The 23,698-nt window shown below is 52.2% G+C and overlaps 1 protein-coding gene across 10 annotated transcripts; it reads right to left on the bottom strand.

The window, feature by feature from the left end:
* Nucleotides 1–4,325: 4,325 nt before the first annotated feature.
* Nucleotides 4,326–23,638, bottom strand: LOC311514101 (uncharacterized protein). 10 transcript variants are annotated; one of them, XM_084616472.1, is made up of 9 exons: nt 23,563–23,638; nt 20,873–20,959; nt 19,494–19,516; nt 18,071–18,183; nt 17,738–17,770; nt 16,667–16,749; nt 16,246–16,372; nt 14,305–14,418; nt 4,326–8,252 (listed from the first exon to the last, which is right to left on the bottom strand). In XM_084616472.1, the coding sequence occupies exons 6-9, from the start codon at nt 16,739–16,741 to the stop codon at nt 6,643–6,645; spliced, it is 1,926 nt and encodes a 641-aa protein (XP_084472598.1). In that variant the 5' UTR covers nt 16,742–16,749; nt 17,738–17,770; nt 18,071–18,183; nt 19,494–19,516; nt 20,873–20,959; nt 23,563–23,638; the 3' UTR covers nt 4,326–6,642. The 10 variants fall into 10 exon arrangements, with proteins under 10 accessions (XP_084472598.1, XP_084472597.1, XP_084472591.1 ...); XM_084616471.1 differs by having other exon boundaries at nt 18,071–18,187; nt 19,495–19,516; XM_084616465.1 differs by lacking the exon at nt 23,563–23,638 and adding an exon at nt 23,517–23,553.
* Between the last annotated feature and the right edge of the window lie 60 nt (nt 23,639–23,698).

The raw sequence follows: 23,698 nt of genomic DNA, 5'->3' as shown, positions 1-23,698 counted from the left end.
CCTGGCAGGGCAGAAGGTGCCCACATCCCTTCTCTTTGCCCGGTATTTCCTTTTAAAGGAGAGAAAGTTTCAATGGAATTTAGTGCCTGGGCTTGGACAAGAGACAGGTTTTTACTGTTCATGCATCATAGAATAGAAGGTCAGGGTTGGAAGAGACCTCAGGAGGACACCTAGGCCAATCCCCCGCTCAAAGCAGGGCCGACACCAACTGATCCATGCAAAGGAAATGGTTTTTTCTGCGCAAAAACTCACAAGAGAAATCGAACTGCCGCACAGCGGCACCCTGGAACCCCCATAGTCACCACTGTCATAATTATGCCGTGCTTTGCACAAGGTCGGCCTTGTGAGGTATCGTTTTAAAAGTCTCGAGCTGTTGAACATTAATATTCTGCTGGATTGCATGTGCTAGCCTTGTCTGGGGCTTCAGGCAGTTTTGCTATCTGTGCATGACTGAAATAGGAAGCCACTCTCCCAATGGCCATCGCAAAAGACTTATCAGAAAGCACTTAGGCAAAGGAGGCTGCTTGCCCGGGTGCAGGGCAGACCTCCACGTCACCAGCATGGATCTTTCCAGCAAGCTGGAAGAAACAATAAAACGGGGAAGTGACATAAGGGCTTGGCCTCACTCCCCACTCCACAACTCAGTGCCTGGAAGCACATCTGGAGGACAAAGACACTGCACCGGTGGGGAGTGGTCCCGGGCTGGAGGAGCGTGTCAGTCTGTGTTTTGTGCTATACCATCTGTCAGGGTGCGACACTGCTTGATTCAAGCCCAGTGTCGTTTATAGAACTCACACTGCACATTTGTTTTATTTCGGTGCTAACCAACTTTGAGCTCTTTGCTTCCTACTTATAATCACTTAAAATCTATCTTTCTGTACCTGGTTTATAAACCTGGTTTATAGTTTATCTAAAGCACTGTGTTTTGGTTGAAGTTACACAGCTCAGTTTCACAAAAGCTGGGGCGTAGCCTCCCCGCATTGACGGAGAGGCAGGCTGGGTCATGAACTCACATGGGTCAGGCTTCTGACCCCGGGCAAGACGGTTCAGTTCTGGGAAGCAAGGCTGGGGAGAATTGGCTGGACCGTCTCTGTTGTTAGGTCACGAGTGGTGGGGAGAAGCATGCATGGAACGCAGCTGGGTGTGTCCCTGCCTGCGGGTGTCCGTGTAAGTGCCAGAGGCGTGTTGCTTGCCAACAGCCTCGCAGTGTGAGAGGGAGCCCAGGTGGGTGAGACTGAAGGTTGTGGTCCCACAGTTTACACCCCCAGGAGCCCCGGCACCAAAACTTAAGGTGAGGTACCCAATTTATGGCCTGTGGGCGACAGATGGGGGCATCTGTGCCCTCCTGTGTACTGACCTTGGGCACCGCTGACCTAAGGGACGAAGGGCAGCTGGAGCCATCCCTGGCTTGGGATGAAAGGGAGATGTTGGGTGGAATTGCTAGCACACCTGCCCTGCTCCCTAAAGCCCCACGGGGAGAACTGAGACAAGGTGGGGTCATTTCTCATCTGCATGCCCAGAAGACCTGCTAGAACCCCGCCCTGCCACCAAATAACCCTCAGCTTCAGCCTGTTGTCCCAAACAGACCCCAGCTGGGATGGAGTTAGGGAGGGGAGCAGTTTCCCCTGGGCTCTTGCTGCTCCTGTGACCTCAGAAATTGTATCGTCTGATATACAAGCAGTCATCCTGGCAGGGAAAGAAAAGAACAGAGAGAGGAAAGAAAAAGAAAAAGAGAGAATCCCCCTCCCCTCCCCAAGCTGTCTCTCTTCCACCACCCTCCTTTACTATCTTCCCATCCCACTGGCCTCTCTCTATGCTGCAGCCATGGACATGACACCAGAGTTTGCTGTGGGTCCGAGCACCAGCCCTGAGAGCAAGGAGTCTGTCTCTCTGGTGCGCTCCATGATCCCACTTCTGGCACCAAGCAGGGTGGCCGACAACGAATAAGCAGCCTGAGCCGAATGCAAAGGGGTGAGGAGCAGAGAGGAGACAGCCAGGAACTACTGAGGGTGGAAGGGAGTTAGGAGCGTGGGGGGGGGGAACAAAGGGAATTATTGGAGTTCCATAGGGACTGAGCTGGGATTGGATCGTGCACTCGCCACGTTCCCCTGCTGGGAGCAAATAGTTGTGAAATTCCCTGGAAAAGTGTGACACTCATGCCCCTCTAATGACCAGTCTACACACAGGGTAACAACCTACTACTGCTGCTTCTCCATTAGTTGAGCAGGCAGAAGTCTCTGTGGTGGATCTAAGGGCCCCTCAGTGCTGCTTGGCGCCTCATGGTTAGGGGGGCCGGGGGATTGGATAAGGGGCAGGGGCAGTCAGGGGACAGGGAGCAGGGTGGGTGGGATACATAGGTGGCGAGATGTGCCATGGTGCCCAGGCTCCACGGTTCGGCAGCCTGGGGTGCTCTCCCCTCAGGGGCAGCTCCCCCCCTCCCCGGCGTCCCCCCTCCCAGAGCTGACCCGGTTCCCAGCTGTGGGGGGGGGGACGACGATGCCAGAGCTGCCTGCCCGCGCCTCCCAAGCCGGGAGGGGGAGGGAGCTGCAGGAGTCTGTCCCTGTCAGACACAGATGGGGGGGGCATTGTGGGAGCAGACAAACAGATGGAGCCGGGGGCAGGAGAAAGGAGCAGCGATGGGCACCCCAGGGCTGGCATAAAATACACAGTACGGAGAGGGCTTCCTGCGGGGGGGGGGGGAAATAGCAACACTCCCTTCCCCCACAGACCAGACCCGGGCTGCAGCTGGCTCTGTCCATCACTCCCCCCCACCCCACAGAGACCCACACAACCCTCTGCCCCCCAGAAGATCCCCACCAGCCCCTGTGCCCCCATCAGCCCTCTCCAGAGCCCCCCCCCCTTTGTGCCTCCAGAGACAGCCCCCCGCCTCCCTACAATCTCCCCCTTTGCCTTCACCCTCCTCATTGGCCAGGAGGCTCCCAGACTGTTGGCCACCAAGGCCAAGGGAGCTGCACCTGAGGCAGGGGGCCTGCTTGCAGACTCGGACCTGCCTGGCCCCTACCTCCACAGCACGGGGAGGGGGAGCCACAGGTGAGCAAACCGCGGTCACCGTCATCACCGCCCCGGCAATTCTCTGGGTATTTAATTTCCCCGAGGCAAGTAATTCCACCTGCTCTTCCTTTCCAGACAGTTTGTGGCTTTTCCTGTAAGAAAACTTACCATTTCTTTGCAAAGAAGCCCAGTTATAGTTTTCCACTTGAGAAGTATATTTTCCGGTTGTTCATAAGCTCATGTATTTTGTTAAACCTGTTTCACAGGGAATTTTAAGAGTCACTGGGTTTTTTTCCATTGGTCCAAAATCACAGGAAAGATGTGCCGATATTTATTTCTGTGGGCCCAACCATGTAGAAATGTAAACGTCGGAGCTAGAAAAGCTCTGCAAGGCTAAGGGTCCCGTCAGGAAATTGCCCTCGAGTCATTCCTTCTTCTGGGCAGCCCATTATTTTGCTCCCTCTCACAGTGATAGAGATCAGTGTCTGCATCCCCAGGGGAGATGCCGAAGACTGGGCCACCCCTGCAGCCACTCTGCCTCCAGCCTTGTTCTCTGTCTGCTCCCTCTACCAGCCCCTTTGCTCTCCCTGGGATTCCCCCTGCCCTTACTCCCTCTGGGTCTTCTTCCTCTGGAGCTGCTCATGAAGTAAAGTTGTCAGGAGAGGTTCTTATCTCTGTAATGCATTTAATTTCGACGTATTTATTAAGTGTTAATTAATGCACTATGGGAGTCCCCCTTCAGCCCTCAGAAAATAGTGTGCTAAATGTTTGCCTTAAAAAAAAAAAATTCCCTGGGTGCTATGAATGCTACGGTAAGTGATGGAAGTGGAAATGCTTCTCGCTCAGCTTCTCTTCCACAGCAATCTGTCTGCCCCTCTCTTTCCCCATCCAGCCAGCCCCAGACTAGATTGTCTCAGAGACAAACAAGGGCTGTTTGTCCTGTGACAACCTACAGCCAGCCAGAGTGGGGCTCAGGCTGGGCCTAGCCATGACGGAGGCTGCAGAGCAAGCCACCATCACCTGCCCCTACTCAGAGACTCTCCCCACCTCAGCGACCCCATCTCATTCATCCACATTACCCCACCCAATTCCCAAAACCCTGGTGGGTGGGGGACCTCATTTTCCCCTTGTGAGCCCAGAGCTCCTCCAATTGCATTTGGAGCAGAGATGGGGGCTCCCTTTGGCTGCTCCCCTGTGAGAACCAAAGGGTTAATTTAGATGGCAATTCAAGGTCAACTTGCTGATCTCCACCCTGATGTTCGGCGGTTCTGGCCCACGTTGCTTATTGAAAGAAATGACTCCAGATTCCCCTTTATACATTTTATTAAACTGAAAAAAACCAAAATCAAGAACACACATCACTAGGACTAAACCACTGTACACATGACTAAAGTAACCGTTGGGTGAACACACTTACGTCAAGGTCAAAATCAGTAAATCAATGTGTTAACGATGCTGTTGCATTGCAATCATGTTATCAATTTAGCCCAATGACCAGATTAATACAACGGCTCATCAACCCTCATGAATCCGAAAACAGGAATCCAAGGAGGCAGCTGTCCATTTAATTGTAAACCTCAGCCCTAGAACTTCACCCTGGCCGTGCAATCGACATGGAACTGTTACATATTTCAGTACCAAAACCAAACAATTGTTCACGTTTAAACTGCAACCTCAAAGCCAATTAAAGCGCCCTCCTTCGGTCGAATGCGTGGGTGGTTAACCCTTCTGAAGCTTTTCAGCATTCACCACCGTTGCCTACATTACTAACGATAGGAGCAGTCATTTTAGGTAAAAGCCCTCTTGTTTGTGCCAAACATTTGTGAAACAGAAACGGTGTGAAGGAAGGGGACCATGAGATCCCTGTTTATTTATTCCTTTCATTTATTCCTAACCCAGCCTAACAAGAACCAGTTAAATTACCAGTGCTTTGGGTTCTAAAACCCATAGGTAATAGATTGGGCGAGCCAACGAGGACTGGTGGAGAGAAGGAGATGATTGGTACCATCGGCTTGTTGGTTGGTTTCCTGTGCAAAAGGAAAGAACGGCAGGGCAGGGTAGCACCCTGTGATTTAGTCCGCAAGTCAATTTACGAATACATTCCATTACTGGAACTCGGGGCTCAGGCTGGTAGTCTGGTCAAGTTAAAAACAGATACAACCCCCCCACCCTAAAAATAAAAATTAAAAATAAATATTTAAAAACCGCTTATTGATTTTGTACAAGAGAATGGTAATGGTTTTTGAAAGCCTTTATCAGCCCTGGAGTATTGTGCAGCTCTGTAAGCAGATGGTCACAATAATAATAAATTACAAAATCAACGACTTAAAGGCAAAAATTAAAAAGCAAAGAAAAAATAAAATAAAAACGACATATATCCAACTTGAAGCCAAATTCAAATTCCCTCTGCATCACCAGTGTAACTCAGGCCGCGCAAATTGTGGGAATGGAATAGTAAGCAGAAAAGTAACAGACGGAGGGGAAAAGCATCTAAAGTAAAACAGCAAACAATAAAAAGCAAAGGACAAAAGAAAGTTACAGCCTTTCCAAAAAAATCCCCAAATAAAACCGAGGCAGATCACGAGGAACGTAGAAGACAAAGTTGGGCTCTCAAACACGGTAAAAAAAAAACCTGGAGCCCAAGGGGGTGACCAAGAAGGGGGAAAAAAACTGGTTAAAGGTTAAACCCTTCACCCTAACCAGGCGAGGGCAGCAGAAAGACATCGGTTGGCTGGCAAAAATAGCTGCCATCCCTGGTCTCACTCCGGCGGAAGTGGTGGTAAGCCCTGCTCTCCTCTTGGATCCAGGACAGTGGCAAGGCGGGCGGGTTCCCAGATGGTCTGGCCCGCTTCTACATTTGTTGTTGCTCTCTGTACTTTGCTCTTAGCTTACGTTTCCCTTCCTTCCTCCCTAAGTCATTCTCCGCAGACTCCTCCCCCTCCAGTTGCTTCTTCTTTCTTCATTCCCTCACCGCAAAGGCAGTGTAAGTATCCAAAACAAGCAAAAGCCAGCTTTAAAAACCCCCGCAATTAATATGCTTTTAAGGCAACAGGTTTTCATACACGCTTAAAAGGCTCTAAACCTTCTGCGACAGCATCTGTGTGCGCGTGTGTATGCTGAAACCTCAGAAAAATGATTTTAGGTAAAAGCACTTTCGTTTGTACCAATCATTCATCAAACAAAAAGCCTGTCTCCCCATTAATTTATTCCTAACTCCTCCTAAAGAAAAGAAACAGTTAAGTAACCATTGCCTTGGGTTCTAGACACCCTGGGTAACACTGTCTCCCGCACTTGGAGCTCATGGACAGTCCTGGCAAGAGGGACACATGCTGCCATGACTCAGAATAAAGGAGCTGATAGAAAGGAGCCCAGGATTCACGTAAAGAACGGCGAGCTAGAGAAGAGAAAACCGGGGAACCCACCTGAGGGACCCGAGAGGCCACGTAAATACGTCAATTACGTCAAAGAGCCTTTAAGAGGGAATTAGCAAAACTATTAAAGAAAAAGAAACATTTGCCATCCCTAGATAAGGTCCTTATGGTGTTTGATTCCCTCGCAAATTTGCTGATGATAAGTAAGGGCTGAGATCTGATAGACATTTTTCCCACACTCCGAGTATCTAGTGTCTCTCTATGAGGTGTGGAGCCGCTGATGTCGAATGAGATTTGAGCTCCGAGTGAAGCTTTTCCCACACTCACTGCATTCATAAGGTCTGGCTCCCATGTGGAGTCTCTGATGTTTCATAAGTGCTGAGTTGTCTATGAATTTTTTCCCGCACTCACGGCACCCGTAGGGTCTCTCCCCTGTGTGGATTTTCTGATGCGTAATAAGGTTGGATCGCCAAGTGAAGTGTTTCCCGCACTCAGAGCATCCATAGGGTCTTTCCCCCGTGTGGATTCTCTGGTGTTTAATAAGGCAGGATCTCTGAGTGAAGCTTTTCCCACATTCACAGCATGCATGCGGTCTCTCTCCGGTGTGGATTCGCTGGTGTTTAATAAGGTCTGAGCTGTCTGTGAAGCTTTTCCCGCACTCGCCGCATTCATAGGGTCTCTCTCCGGTGTGGATTCGCTGGTGTTTAATAAGGTCTGAGCTGTCCGTGAAGCTTTTCTGACACTCAGAGCATTCATAGGGTCTTTCCCCCGTGTGGATCCTCTGATGTTTAATAAGCAGAGAGCTGTCCGTGAAGGCTTTCCCGCACTCACTGCATTCATAGGGTCTCTCTCCTGTGTGGGTTCGCTGGTGTGTAATGAGATTTGAGCTGCGAGTGAAGGTTTTCCCGCACTCACAGCATCCATAAGGTCTGTCCCCCGTGTGGATTCTCTGATGCTTCTTAAGCGATGAGCTGTCAATGAATTTTTTCCCACACTCACAGCACCCATAGGGTCGCTCTCCTGTGTGGATTCTCTGATGTACAATCAGGTTTGAACGCCGAGTGAAGCTTTCTCCACACTCAGGGCATGCATAGGATCGGGTCCCTGTGTGGATTATCTGATGTCTAACAAGGCCTGAGCTCTGAGTGAAGGTTTTCCCACACTCACAGCATTCATGGGGTCTCTCTCCTGTGTGGATTCTCTGATGTTTAATGAGGGATGCTCTCTGAGTGAAGCTTTTCCCACACACACTGCATTCATAGGGTCTCTCTCCTGTGTGGATTCTCTGATGCGTAATGAGGTCTGAGCTCTGAGTGAAGCTTTTCCCACACTCACAGCATTCGTGTGGTCTCTCTCCCGCATGGAATTTCTGATGTTTAACAAGGGCTGAGCTGTCAATGAAGTTTTTGCCACACTCATGGCATTTGTAGGGTCTCTCTCCTGTGTGTATCCTCCGATGTTTAATAAGGGATGATCTGTGAGTGAAGCTTTTCTGACATTCACGGCATTCATAGGGTCTTTCCCCTGTGTGGATTCTCTGATGTTTAAGAAGGACTGAGGGGCTACTGAAATTTTTCCCACACTCAGAGCATGTGTTGTTTCTCTCCCTTGCCTGCATTTTCTGCTGGGCTGTGGTTTCCTTGAGGCATTTGTGAGGTCCCGAACTATTAATGGATTTATTCCTTTTCTCCCTTGGCTTGTTTCCCTGCTTCCTCTCTGGCCTGTGCTGACTCTCACGACCTTCTCTCTGCTCATGACTCCCGGAATCATCCTCTTGAGATATTTGCAATAATGCCCCGTGTGCTTCCTCTTGATCAGCATCTTCCTGCTGAGGTTTCTGCTCCTCCTTCTCACTCAGCATCCCATCACCTGTTGGCAGAAACAGGAATGGAAAAGGGGAGACCCAACCATGTTGGAAATTAGCTGCGGGGAAGAGGCAGTGCGAGATGTCCCTCATGTTCTGGCAATCCCTAATCCCTAGGGTTTTAATGAGACAACTCACATGCTTTAAATTAAGCACACACTTGGATGGATTCAGACTGGTTGGCTTGGAAGGATTAGATTTTTATCAATAAATAATAAATACTAATAAATAAATACAAAATAAAAATAAATTTAATAATAATCATAAATAAATTAGATAATAAAATGTAAATGAATAATAAATAAATAAAAATAAATACAAATAAATATAAATTTCACCGCAAACGCAAAAATCAACCAAAAATATTGCCATCGATAATCAAAATTTCAAATAGGGAAATTAAGAACAATGCTGTCTGAGAAAGCAGAGCTTGGCTTTATGATACCGACGTTGTATATTTCGACATGGGATGTTAGCGAGTTTGTTTTCCCAGTGAAAAAGCTTTAACGGTTTGAGTCTCAACATCTACTGCCATTAAATGATCATTGTCTGACTTCCCTGCCTAATTTCCTGCAACTGAAAACTTAAATTGATAAAAATTGGGGGGAAAAAAAAGTCTAAAACCTTCTATTTTGCACAATTATGAACATTTAAAAATAATAAAAATGGAAAAAAGCTTAAAAGTAAGTTGAAATTATAAAAAGAATTAATATAAAAATTTAATTCTGGCCAAGCCTACAAGTTGGTGACCTAAAGGTAAGGTTCCCTGGCCTCATTGCTATTCATCTGAGCTTTGTAGTCCTGTATCTCCATACCGTAATACAGTTGAACTTGTGTTTTGTTCATCAAATTCTAGACCTGACCCCTCAGCTTCTAGAATACCTTCGAGTGAAGTTGGAGGCATTTAAAGTACCTTTTTTATCTTGGGCCTTGTTTCCTTCTTTCTACCCTCTTCTAAGGGTGTCTGATGCAACAACCATTCTGGCTCCGGGTTCTCTTCGCAGATCCCAAATTTTAGATTTAAAAAAAATGTTCACCCAGAGATCTTGTTCTGAAGATCACTTTATTGCTCACTGTGACGGGGCACGCTTTCCCCACACTGGTTCAGCAGGGGTTAACCCTGCTCTGCAGGCCGACGAGGTCACACCCCCTCGACTCTGCTGGGCCTGCTCTGGCTGGAACCCAGGTATAAAAGGCAGCAGCTCTGCTCAGTTGGGGCTGATCTCTGAGGAGGGAGGATGCACCTGGCAGGCTTCTGCCCAGGAGCTGCAGAAGCCCCAGACCATGGGAGCCAGAGGCACCGAGACGCAAGCGGATGGCCACACAAGGGGGATTAGAGCCACCGGGAACTGTGCAGATTGAGGAACCTGGAGGCCCAGAGGTGCCCAGACCACGGCATCAGGGACAGGGTAGGAAGTAGCCCATGGGGGACTAGCTGTTGTGCCAGGTGACATCAGCGTGGTACGGCCGGATCCCTGATGACTTTTGCCACTTATGGGGTCCTGGGCTTGGACCTGGTGGAGCAGGGAGGGCCCGAGTCCCCCTACCCCAGCCACCACCCACCCCATGGTGGTGGTCCACTTTCTCCCCATTGGCCATCAGCTATGCAGCCCTGAGGGAGAGGGCAGCCATATTGACTCTGGTCATTGGGCCACAGAGCCCTGAGGGAGGGGGCAGCCATATTGCCTTTGGTCATTAGATTATTATATCGTCCTGAGAGAGAGGGCAGCTATATGGCCTTTGGTCTCTACACCGCACCACCCCAAATCTCAGGGAGATAGGGCGGACTCAGCCACGGGGCAATAACATCCCCTACCCTGCCCCAAAAGGGGGACAGGGTGTGCTTGCACCATGACATTCACCAACTCAGGGAGCACCAGTCCTAACAGTTTACCTGTAAAGTCTGCATAACCATCTACACAGAATGTTTTTAACTTCAAAATAAAGAGCGAGCAACTGCTGCGTGGATGGGAGTGGAGGAAGGACAGTGCTGGCTTTGGGTAGGCAGGAGCTCTGCAAGCTTCCTCAGACAGAACCACCAACAACTAATAGTTTGGTCCTACAAAACCCCGGCTGTTTCCATTGCCTTCTCTTGAGCCAGTTGCAGCCAACTGGAACGTTGTGGAGCGGGCCAGGATAAAAGCAAACTCCTTTCCATGTTTGGTCGGAGACGAATTTTGAACCCACAGCTAAGTGGCTGGCACATCACCCTGTTGGCAAGTATTGACCTAACAGGGAAAGGGTTACATGGGTTCTGCTGACTCCCTGAGGCAGACGCGTTCTTCGCCCAACTGATTAGAAGTCTAAGGGAAGTGTGTGATTGTGACCCAGTGTGAGTCCCTCCATGCCATGCGGCAAGGAGTTACACGAATATCCTGACCTGACACGTACCTTCTGCTTCAACAAAAAAATCTCTCCCGTGAGGTTATAAACGAAGCCAGGGTCATAAGAATGGCCACACTGGGTCAGACCAGGGGTCCATCTAGCCTAGTATCCCGTCTTCCGACACAGGCCAATGCCAGCTGCTTCAGAGGCAATAAATAGAGCAGGCGATCGTCAACTGATCCATCCCTTGTTGCCCACTCCCAGCTTCTGGCAATCAGGAGGCTAGGGACACCCAGAGCATGGGGTGGATCCCTGACCATCCTGGCTAATAGCCATTGATGGACCTATCCTCCATGAACGTATCTAGTTCTTTTTTGAACCCTGTTAGTGGCTTGGCCTTCAGAACATCCTCTGTCAAGGAGTTCCCCAGGTTGACTGTGCATTGTGTGAAGAACTACTTCCTTTTTCTTGTTTTAAACCTGCTGCCTATTCATTTTATTGGGTGACCCCTCGTTCTTGTGTTATGTGAAGGAGAAAATAACACGTCCCTATTCACTTTCTCCACACCAGTCATGATTTTATAGACCTCTATCATGGCCTCTCTTAGTTGTTTCTTTTCCAAGCTCAAAACTCCAGTCTTTTAACCTCTCCTCATACGGAAGCTGTTCCGTACCCCTAATCATTTTTGATTGACCTTCTCGGTACCTTTTCCAATTCCAACAGATCTTTTTTGAGATGGGGCAACCACATCTGTGCACAGTATTCAAGATCTGGGTGCATCATGGATTTATATAGAGACAACATGATATTTTGTTTTATTCTCTATCCCTTTGTTAATGATTCCCAATATTGTTACCTTTTTTGACTATCCACAATGACTCCAACATCCCCTTCTTGAGTGGTAACAGTTAACTTAGACCCCATCGTTCAGTATGTATAGTAGAGATGATGTTTTCCGATGTTTATTACTTTGCATTTATCAACATTGAATTTCATCGGCCATTTTCTTGTCCAGTCATCCAGATTTCTGAGATCCCTTTAAAACTCTTCGCAGCCTGGTTTGGACTTAACTATCTTGAGTAGCTTTGTACTGTCTGCACATTTTGTCACCTCACTGTTTACCTCCTTTTCCAGAAAACTTATGAATATGTTGAACAGTACTGGTCCCAATACAGACCCCTGGGGAACATCATTGTTTATCTCTCTCCATTCTGACAATTGAACATTTATTCCTACAGTTTGTTTCCTATCTTTTAACCAGTTAATGATCCATAAGAGAACCTTCCCTCTTATCCCATAACTGCTTACTTTGCTTAAGAGCCTTTGGTGAGGAACCTTGTCAAAGGCTTTCTAAAAATCTAAGTACACGATATCCACTGGATCCCCCTTGTCCACATGATTGTTGCCCTCAATGAATTCTAGTAGACCGATAAGGCATGATTTCCCTTTAGAAAAGCCATGTTGACTCTTCCCCAACAAATTGTGTTCATCCATGAGTCTGATAATTCTGTTCTTTACTAGAGTTTCAACTAATTTGCCTGATATTGGAGTTAGGCTTGCCAGCCTGTAAATGCCAAGATCTCCTCTGGAGCCTTTTCAAAAAATTGGCATCACTTTAGCTACCCTCCAGTCATCGGGTACAGAAGCGGATTTCAACGATAGATTACATACCACAGTTAGCAGCTCTGCAATTTCACATTTGACTTCCTTCAGAACTCTTGGGTACATGCCATCTGGTCCTGGTGACTTATTACTGTTTAATTTATCATTTTTTTCCCAAAACCTCTTCAAATGACACCTCAATCTGGGACAGTTCCTCAAATTTGTCACCTAAAAAGAATGGCTCCGGTGTGGGACTCTCCCTCGCAATCTCTGCAGGGAAGACTGATGCAAAGAATTAATTTAGTTTCTCAACAATGGCCTTATAATCGTTGAGAGCTGCTACAGTACCTCGATTGTCCAGAGGCCCCCTGTCTGTTAAGCAAGCTTCCTGCTTCTGCTGTGCTTAAAAATTTTGTGGTTGTTACTTTTTGAGTCTTTGGCCAGTTGCTCTTCAAATTCTTTTTTGGCCTGCCTGATTGTACTTTTACACATGGCTGTGACGTTATCTATCTGTGACCATATAGATCATTGTTGCAACCACTGTTATATATTTGCAACAAATCTTGTTCAAAATGGGTCATGTAAGATGTCTATGGAGAGGTTACGATTTGCTGGTTATGGTTATGCTATCTGTATGCATGTATCATTCTTGTATTTGAAGTTATGAGTGTTGGCTCTACCCCTGTATTTCAAATGTTGGCTCCTGGGGTAATGCCCACAAGGTAGTTAGCCAGCGCATCTTGGCGGGACTATTCAAATTGCGTGGCCCATTAGAGGACACTTGACTTACAGTTGGAGATGCCGATCTACTCTTCATGGACTTTGCTGCCAGGACTAAGTGAAGTCATGCATTGACAAGCGACTTGCCCATGTGACTCCAAACTCCATCTTGTACCTGTAATTTTCCACTAGCTGGGCTGAGGGCTTTGTTTGAAACAATGGGTTTCCCTCCACAAGGCAGAAGCTATAAAAGGCCCTGGAAACATCTCCACTGTGCCTCTATCCTGGACTATGGACTTATACTAATGGGAGTATTCTCACCAATTGACTGAGGACCATCCAGTGATTTGGAAGCAGCCAGAGACTTGACTTAAGCCAGCAGTTTAGTCCATCATTACTCCAAGCCTGAACCATTTATTGTATGTATTTGGCTCCTGTAACCAATTTTAACTCTCACCTTTCTTTCTTTCTTTTTATAAATAAACCTTTAGATTTTAGATACCAAAGGACTGGCAACAGCGTGGTTTTTGGGTAAGATCCGAGTTGTATATTGACCTGGGCCTGTGGCTGGTCCTTTGGTGAAATTGGTTTTAAAGGACCACTCCTCTATTAGTCTAGTGTTTCTGGCGGTGATACAAGGACTGGAATTCCTAAGGAAACTGCTGTTCTGACTTACTGTTAGCCAATGTCGTGAAACAGAAGTTTACTTTTGTTGGTTTGGTGTATCTCATGGGAGAGTAACCTCCTGTTTTGGGGTATGTCCACCCTATTTCTCAGCAGTTTGTCCAGAATTTAGGTATTGTCAGTTGTGACCCACAAAGGAACGGTTACGTTGGCTTTCCACAGTTTATGCTCCTTTCTCTTTTCCTCAATAGGATTTAACTTCCTTTTTGCCTCTAACAGCTTCTTTTACTTCGCAGTTTAGACACGAAAGAAAGAGTCATTTATAGTGTCAAGAAACTTTATCTCTGCATCCTGTCCTAAAGTGACTTGTACCCAGTCAATATGGGGATAGTTGATATCCCCCGTTATTGAGTTTATTTTTATAGCCTCTCTAATCTCCCTGAGCATTTCACGGGCACTCTCACCGTCCTGGTCCACCAAGTAAGTGTTGGAGAGATGGAAATAAATCAAGGACTGAATTTCCCCAAAATTCTTTCCCACAGGGTAGGGGGGATCAATTCTGCCTGTAAATCCCATCTGAGCACTCAGGGGGTAGGCAGGTCAAAGAGGGAGCTACTGGCAGGTGTCACTCAGGATGGGTAGGACGTCATGAACGACATCTGCCCTGAGGATACAAACCTGCTGGGGACAATTCTGATCTCGGAGAACTCACAAGGTCTCGGTTGGGAATCCCAGCTGTGTCCTTCAGACACGGACAGGTTTCGAATTGATTTCATGATTCCTCACCTGTGTATGCGCCCCTGATGCGCTCCGTCTCCTCTGAATCAAGGAGATCTGGGACCCACGGCTCTTTGTCTTGTTCCAGGTGAGAGAGCTCATCAGGTTGAAAAACGGGAAACTCTGCACAGGGAAAGGAAACCAGCTGGGTGCACAGGAGATTTCTCACAAATGTATTTTTGTTTCAACCCCAACCCATTTTGATGTAGCAATATGCAGAGGCTAGTGCCCAGATGCTCAAATGCGTAGGACATTTTGCTGAAAGAGGGATTGAACAAACCCCATCTCTGCTGAGAAAACACACCGCCCGAAAATCCCCCTCAAAAGGGGGCCTAAAATACAGAGACTGTAACTCCATGGCCTAGAAAGTGAAGATTGCAGCCAGCAGGGAAACCACCTACTTCTTTCCGAGAAAGAGAGGACAAGAGAAAAAACAGAGCGTCACAGGGAAGCTGGGAATAGCGAGCATGGGTTGGTGGGGTTCAGAGGGCTAATGTGTGTTATGCTTTTTGCCTGCATTTTACAGGAGGTTCTCTGGGGAGTTGTGCCCACCAAAACCAAAATTTCTGGGCTACAAGCAGTATTTTAAAGTGCTCTAATATCCACAGGCAGATTACGACTTGGTCTGCTCTTTCAAATCTGGCAGCATACTTCGCTCAGTCACCATCCATCTCACGCTGACAGGTGTGAAGAGTCACACCCTGAACCAAAAAACATTATAGTCTAGGCCCAGAGAATTAACTTCTTTAACACAGAGTTTGGGTTGCCAAGGGCTGCCGCGTGTCCTTCCAGAACGTGGACCGTAACGAAACTTAGAGCTCTGAAAACCAGGGAATGAAGAGTGAAAGTAGACCCCATCCCGGCACCATAACCTTAACTCTGCCCCCGCCCCTTACTCTGGAGCTGGCATTAGCCACTGACTATGGGGCAGTAAGGGTGGTACACAGGTTACTCAACTACTGAGGAAATGGCAGATTCTCTTGGGAGTCTTCAAGTCAAGGCTGGAGTATTTAGTCTAACACAAACCAATATAAAAGTAACAGGAGAAAATTCTATGGTCTGTGTTATACAGAAGGTCAGAGGTGATGACCAAATAGTCCCTTGGGCCTTAAAATCTATGAATTTATAATAGAGATGAGGAAGGATATGCCATTGTCTGTGTTGTGTTCACAGATGGGAATACCAGCATTTATCTGCATGCCCTCCAGCTGTGTGCAGCGTGTCACCTGTAACGATGGAGGGATTAGTTGGAGCATCTTGGCAGAGCTGTGACTGTGACATAAAGGGAGGTGCCTGTGATTCTTGAAGGAGCAAGTCTGCCTCATTTCAGTGCTGAGTGTTGTAGGTTGCAACAATAAAAGGTGCACAAGGGTGTGTTCTTTCCATCCGCATTGTCGGCACTCCGGGGGCTCACATGCTAGCCCTCTCTAGGGTTTAGAGAAGGGCAATAGACGGCGATGACTCAGAAGGAATCATTTGCCAGAGGCTGGGAATGGGCGACAGGGGATGGATCACTGGGTGATTCCCTGTTCGGTACATTCCCTCTGGGGCACCTGGCATTGACCAGTGCTGGAACACTAGATGGACCTTTGGTCTGACCCAGTGTGGCCGCTCTTACCCCTCCGGGGCAAAGACGTGGTGATATTTGGCAAGTCTGTGATAGTTAGTGTGATGTAGGCGGCAAGCTTAGTGCCGGCCGGGGGTGTCGGAAGCTTCTGTTCGCTATGCCGGACCTAAACCCGAGGTTTACCTGAGCCAAGAGAATATGTGAGCCTTTGTGCTGTACGGCCCCTGTGCTCTGTAGTGAGCAGGGCAGAGGGCTAGTGTGTGTGTCCTTCGCATGTCGGGGTCATGCTGAAACAGGGCAGAGTTAAGGTTACATTGTGGGGGTGACATGAACCTTAACTCTGCATTTCCCCTTCTAAGGACCGAGGGGACAGGAATCCTTACCCAGCGAGGTCACATTCTCATAGGTCTCCTGCATGACGTCTCTGTAGAGGGCTCTCTGAGCGGGGTCCAGCAGGGCCCACTCTTCCCCGGTGAAATACACAGCCACCTCCTCGAAGGTCACCGGCCCCTGAAAGAGCAAGAGCCCCCCACTCAGGACCTGCTGCCCCACTATTCATGGGGGGCTCAGGGCCAATCAAACGGATACAGAGTCAGAGGAGTCCCACGCACAACCCAACTGCCATGGGTCTATTCTAAAACCTTAGCCCCGGATTTATCCAGTCCCAGCAAGTCCATCAAGCCTTGCCCCACTCCCTTTCTCCACCCTGTGCACTTCCTGCACCCTCCCACCCCTAGATCAACCCCCCCTTCCTGTGTATTCACTGTCCCGCTGGCTCCTGTGGGAACCCCCCAGCATCCCTACCTGAGCCAGCTCTGCCATGCCCATTTCCCTTCCCCGGGCAGGCTGGGAGAATCTGGAGGGACCCGGGGATGTCATTCTGCAGCCTGTCAGGGGGAGAAGGGTTATTTGGGGGGGATTTCAGAACAGACTTTAGGTCATTTCACATCACGCGTCTCACGGGCGATTTCTCTGCAGAGACGTTTTAGATTCTCGCGCGGGGGAAATGCTCGGTCACTCCAGTGTAGACCCCCTCCCCTCCCACCAGGACTAAACCCACGCAGACCCTTTAAACCTGATATTCCCCAGGACGGCGCGTTCCCCCAACAGAGGGGGGACTATGCAGAGCTAGGGACCAGGCAAAATCTGTCCAGTGCTGAGACAGGAACTGGATCTGAGCAGGTCAGCACATTGTGGGACAGATTTCTTATAATCTTCAGCGAAGAAAATCTCACCCCCCACTTCCTGCACGTTTAGCCCTCAAGGACACCTATTCTCGGTCAGCCTCTTGAGACACACACATGCAAATTCAATAGGGTCAGACTTGTGACGGGTTTTATTCTCATTTCCTACTAAATATAAGGGGTTCACACACAAAACAAAGGTGACCCCTCCTTTGAAGTCGGGATGAAAAGTATGAAAAATATGAATGTGCCCTACAACAGCTCCCTCCTCATTCACAATGAGCACGCAGAGCTAGTCTGTCTGCCGTATCCCAGCCCCACTGCTCAGCCCCACAGCTGGGCTCCACCCCTCCTCACGCCTGAGACTCAGCTGCCCACATCTGACCATTTTCACTCACTCATGGAGGCTTTCAGACTCCTCAGGGTCTGGATATTTTGTCCTTCTCCCATCCTAGTTCAACCATTCGGGCGGTTGTTCCTTTCCCCAAAGGGAAACACCCCCCTGAGATCTGGATTCGCTCTGAATCCCCATCAGACGTCACAGCAGGAGTGAATCAGCCACAGGGCTCACCCGGCTTCCCTTTGTTCCACCCTTCCCAGTGCACATCGGGGCTGGAGGCCGTGATGCCCTGTCGCGAACATGGTAATTGGTCTGAAATCTCCCCCCGGCCCGTCAGAGACGGACACGTACCTGTGTCCCTCCCCAGCTCCCGTCGCAGCGTCTCTAGGGGAAGGAGAGGACGGGAGAGAGGAGGATTCAGTCCCTCGCGTTCATAGAGAAATCCCCATTGGTTATTAATGGAACTGCTCTAAACTACGGGATGGTGACACAGACCGAGGCCCACAACGCAGTCGCTGTAGACAGAGCCAGCCCCACAGGGCGACTCCATGGGGAAGGGCGACTCGCGGAGCTGGGGCTGCGAGATGGAGCCCGGGGTCACTGACATCCCGAGAGTCCCCGACTCCTCCCCAGGGCCAGGGTCACTCTAACCAGAGGAGACGCCACCCCCAGACTCCCACTCACCTTTGAATCCCCGCAGGACCTGCTGCAGGACGGCACTTGTCAGAGAGAAATCGCTGAGCCTCCTCTCCAGCTCCGCAAACCCCGGCTCCGGCTTCCGAAACGCCCCGTCCTCCCTGCCGGGGAAAGAGGGAGGGGTGAGAAATGGGCCTGGATCCCAGATCCTGAGCCCAGCAACCCCCAAACTCCAGCAAACCTGGATCTGTGTTTTGCAGCCCGGGATGGGCACTGTTCTAGTGAGTCACCTGCCTTCAGCCCTGTGCCGGCCATGGGCCCAGAGAGTGGGACACGGGGAAACACTGGGGCACGGAACGGAGAGAAGTTCAGGAGCTTTCTCCGGGACGCCCTGGTTCTGTGGGGAGCCGGGCCACCTCCCACACTGGGATATTCCAGCACCAAGGGGCTCCAGCACTGGGATTACATGGAAAGGGAGGAGACACAGACCAAAGAGTGGGTGCGTCCCACAGACACAGCCCAGATCTCCAGCAGGGAATGAACGTGGGCCCTTAAACACCACAAGCCCTGAGCCCTTCAGCTAAACCAGTAACCCTGGGGTGTCCAACTCCTTTGGAGGAGAGGGCTGTATTCCACTTTCCGTCATGGTCAGTGGCCCGGGGCATCTATTTAGGACTCCGTCCCCCACCTCCCTTCGCAGCAGGACACCCGCTGCTCTCGGTGGGACACCCAGGCGCGAAGGACAAGGGGAGACGCTGCCCGGGGAACAGGAGATAACACTGCTATTTACAAAGTCCTTCACTGTCACAATCAATATCACTCCAACTCCCACACACCCCTTTATGGCCCCTGCTATTTCTACCCTTCCTTTGCCACCCTCCTTCCTCTAGTTATCTCTTGCTTCCTTGTCCTTGCGTCTCTCCAAAGTCCTCCCGAAGACAACCCCCTATTCCCACCTCTCGAAGGATTCATTCCCACCCGCTCAAGCGATTAGCCAGGGAACACCGAATGTTGACATCAAAGTGTCGGCAGGCCAATGAGATTAATGGAGGCCAAGGGCATTCACACCCCTCTGAGCCGCTGTTTCAGGCTGTCTGCAGACTCAGGAAGGCAGCATTGTCTCCGTATCCATTTGGGAGGGTTTCTTTGCAACCAGGAGGGCTAGAAACTTACTTTAAAAAAAAAAATCGAAAGCTGAGATTCTGCACACTCTGAATACGTAACGTGGCCCCATAAATACGTCAGACAGCCTGGGTCTGGCCTCTGGCCCATATGTCTGACAACCCTGGTGGGACGTATCAGCCATCAGAGACTAACAGGCTCTTCCCCTTGCTGAGGCAGCCACGAGGGGACACAGAATCACAGACTCTAAGCCCGTGTGTCACGCTGCTGGGGCAGGGGGACGCCCTGTATTCAGTGCGGTTAGCAGACCTAACGCCATGGGGGGAGGGAGACAGAGCCCAGGACTTACCTGCCCCCAGAGCTCCCAGCACCCTGGAGAAGGAGAGAAAGGAGAGGCCGTCAGAGGGGGTGTCCCAGGCTGGGGAAGCCTCCTGCTCCGCAGGGAATCACCATGGGAGCCTCTGGTATTTAGGGGAATTTCAGACCCTCAGGTTCTGCTTCAGAGACCAGCTGCCGTCTCCCCCCCGTCCCCACCAGCAGGGACAGTTGCTCTCAGCAGCCCCAGCAATCCCTGCTGGGAGGTGGAAAGTTTCTCCCTGGCCACTTTAGAGGCAGAAAATGTTTCTCTGCCTTGAGAGTCAAATTCCTCCCAGTGCCGAGAGCCCCGCAAGTCCTCTGGCCCCAGTAACCCATTAACCTGGTGTGAGTGGGATTTTAGGCCTGGCTCGGGACCTCTGCCCGGGGAGGGGATTTACAGACATTTACAGCAGAGGAGAGAAGGTCTCTGGGTTGCAGCACCCAGGACCCATCCCTGGTGCTGCCACAGACTCAGTATGTGACCTCGGGCAGCGCTCTGCCCCTCCCTGTGCCTCAGTTTCCCCCTTTCTCCCATAGGGTGATAATTGCCCCTGTCCCCCCTTTGTAAAGTGCTTTGGGGCCTGGGGCGGAGATGCTCCTACAGGAACGCTGCGTGTGGTCATTGCAACGACAGCCTGACCTGCAGGGGTGGGCTCAGCAGCTGCCCCTTCTCTCCTCCCCGCTCCCCGAGCAGGGAAATCTCCCGGGACAGTCGGCAGACGCCCGCATCCCTTCTCTGGACAACGGCTCTCTCGAGCTCTTCCAGCCGGGACAGCAGCCGCTGCTCCTGCTCCGCCAGAAACCCTCGCAGCTCCCGCCACTCCCAGACCATCTCCTGCCTCTCGGCTGCCGTCCGGCTCTTCAGCCACAGGGAGAGGGCGGGTGGGTACTGGGGGAGACCCATAAATGCCCCTCCCGGCGGGTGGGGGAGTTATTTCCCAGAGCGCGGGATCTCTTGCGCTGGGGGATGGGAAGGTTATTTACCCCAGCAAGGGGGGACGGATCAGGGCAGGGGTGAGCTGTACATCACTCATGGGGGGGGACTGTTCTCCCCAAAACCTCATCCGATTGCCCTGGGCCAAACTCTCCATCTCTGCAGCCCGCATTTCCTCCCCATCTCCCCAGGTGCGGGAAAGGCTCCCCGGTCACTGTGACAGGCAGACAGCCCGTGGGCAGGGGCTCGGGGCTCACACAGACTGACCCGCTCCTGCCCAGCGGCCTCCCGCACCCTACGGGCACCATGCCACCCCCGTGTCGGACCCTGGGCTCCGGTGGGGACGGGTCCCTGGATGAGGCTGGCAGGCCGGGCCCAGCATTCGCCGTCACTCGGGGCACCGGGATCCCTGGCGAACCTGGGCCCTGGGCACCTACCAGCAGCTCCTGGCTTTGCCGCTGCTCCTCGGCTTCGGCGGCTTCTCTCTCTTTTCCCAGAGGGGCCCGACGCTCTCGGGGGGGCTCCTAGAAGAAGCAGGGGAGGGGGGTTACAAACCGCTGCAAACGGCCTCACAACGGCCCGATTTCAGGGCCCGTCCTGCCCTGCCGAGCCCCTGGGACTCAAGGAGACTTTTTCCAGGTCTCATTCAACCTCCGTGAGGACGATCTGGGAGGCGATGGTGAAATGGGGGGGGGGGGGGGAGATTTTCCAGAGGAAACACAGAACCCCGTGGTGAAGTGACAGGGGTGCAGGCCGACCCCCAAGATAAAAACCTGCGATCTGACCTAATTTGCTACCAGTAGCCGTTACTCATGAGGAAGTTTGTCCTTATTTGCCGACTTGCCCCAAGTTGCTACCTCTCCCCTTTCCCGTCTTCTGGTCCGCGGGGAGCAAATTGGGGGTACCTCGGTCACAGGCTGATACCTCTGACATTGTGCAACTCTTCGGGCTGCATTGGGCCCGGGGGCCCTACGTTGGCCATCCCTGCCACCAAATTACAAATCACAGGAGAAAAACCACAGCCAAGTGCGACACGAGAAACAACCCAGATGCCAGGGCTACGACTAGGACCGACCGACTTCGAGAGATTTCCCAGGAGTATCTGTGATTAAACTATAAATTAAACCCCACCCGTATCTGCACAGCGACAGGACGGGTACGCGAGGACGTGCTAAAAGTAACGAAGAGAGCCTTTCAGAAAAGGGATCGGTAAAAAGGGGCAAATGGCTCTTGCAAATGGAGCCCAAGGAAGGGAGCGCCATTCAGGGACTCCCAGCAGCCGACCAGGCAAATCTGGGACCCGCGTGGAGACTTTACGCTGCCGGACGCCCTGATCCGGGAGTCTTTGTTTCTGAGGGGGGTGTATGCAAAATATTTCCCTGAATCCAGTCCCCGGCAGCCCCCCCGGCCGGTGACGGCAGACAGGGGCGGCAGTGACTGGCCGAGGGGGGCCCGGGCCTTGAAGCACCTGCCCTGGGCAGCCCGGGCTGAGAGGTGCCCTCTGGGGGAGAGGAAATAAAAAAGCCCCTCTGCGCCCCCCATTATTGCCAACACGGGGGGCTCAGCCCCCTCCACGGTGACTCTCCCCCCGTCCCGCCCCTGCCTGGGCCGGGTTTTACCCTCTGCCAGTGCCTCGCCCCGCCCCAGCCCTGACTGTGCCCCCCAACCCGCCCCCGAACCCTGCCTCCAGCTGCTGGGCACCCCCCAGCCAGTCAATTCCCACCCCCGGCTCACACCCTGGGCGCCCCCCTTCTCCTCTTTTTAACCCCCTGTAAAAAGCGGGACACAGGCTGGGATGGCAAGTAAGGGCAGGGAGAAGGGCGGGGGGGGGGGCCGTGGCTTCAGCGGATGTTACTGAGCACGCGCAGCACAACCCCAGTAGCAAATTCTGCCAGAGAGCAGATTGCTCCCCCCCCCCCGAAACCCACTTCAGACCTTCCCAGGGCTCCAGCCCCAGCCCCCAAAGCTCCCACAGGGCCAGATCTGAACACGGACCCTCCCCCCACCCCAACATCCCCCCCAAACCCCCAGCTCTGCCCCCCACCCCCCAACATCCCCCCCAAACTCCCAGCTCTGCCCCTCCACCATCCCCCCAGCTCTGCCCCCCACCCCCCAACATCCCCCCAAACCCCCAGCTCTGCCCCCCACACCCCAACATCCCCCCCAAACTCCCAGCTCTGCCCCCCACCATCCCCCCAGCTCTGCCCCCCACCCCCCAACATCTCCCCCAAACTCTCAGCTCTGCCCCCCACCCCCCAACATCCCCCCCAAACCCCAGCTCTGCCCCCCACCCCCCAACACCCCCAGCTCTGCCCCCCCACCATCCCCCCAGCTCTGCCCCCCACCCCCCACCATCCCCCCAAACTCCCAGCTCTGCCCCCCACCATCCCCCAGCTCTGCCCCCCACCCCCCAACATCTCCCCCAAACTCTCAGCTCTGCCCCCCACCCCCCACCATCCCCCCAAACTCCCAGCTCTGCCCCCCACCATCCCCCCAGCTCTGCCCCCCACCTCCCAACATCCCCCCCAAACTCCCAGCTCTGCTCCTCCACCATCCCCCCAGCTCTGCCCCCCACCCCCCAACATCCCCCCCAAACTCCCAGCTCTGCCCCCCACCCCCCAACATCCCCCCCAAACTCCCAGCTCTGCCCCTCCACCCCCAACATCCCCCCCAAACTCCCAGCTCTGCTCCTCCACCATCCCCCCAGCTCTGCCCCCCACCCCCCACCATCCCCCCCAAACTCTCAGCTCTGCCCCTCCACCATCCCCCCAGCTCTGCCCCCCAGCCCCCAACATCCCCCCCAAACTCCCAGCTCTGCCCCTCCACCATCCCCCCAGCTCTGCCCCCCACCCCCCAACATCCCCCCCAAACTCCCAGCTCTGCTCCTCCACCATCCCCCCAGCTCTGCCCCCCAACTAAACACCCCCGCAAACATCCCCCTGCTCCAAGCAACATCCTGGCCCCAGCACCAGCCGTTCCCCCCAGCCCGGCTCTGACCCCCCGCCCCCGGGCCCAGCCTGGGCTCCCCGCGTGTCCGCCCCACGCGTGTCCCCGCCCGCTCCGCGCTGCCCCCGGCCCCACCGCGCCGCTCCCGGCCCCGGCCATGGCCCCGCCGCGGCGGACTCACAAAGGGCTCCCGGGCCCGGGGGGGGGGCAGGAAGGGGCGGCTCCTGCCCGGGCCTGGCCCTGCCCCTCCGGGCCCCACGCAGGGTGTTTGGGACACGCGGGGAAACCCCCCCGCCCGCGGGAGACCCCGAGCGCTG

Source organism: Lepidochelys olivacea (genome assembly GCF_965140295.1).
Source record: "Lepidochelys olivacea isolate rLepOli2 genome assembly, chromosome: 28".
NCBI classification, from domain to species: domain Eukaryota; kingdom Metazoa; phylum Chordata; order Testudines; family Cheloniidae; genus Lepidochelys; species Lepidochelys olivacea.
The sequence above is the reverse complement of the archived record's forward strand: the minus strand, read 5'-3'. Positions and strand labels throughout refer to the sequence as shown.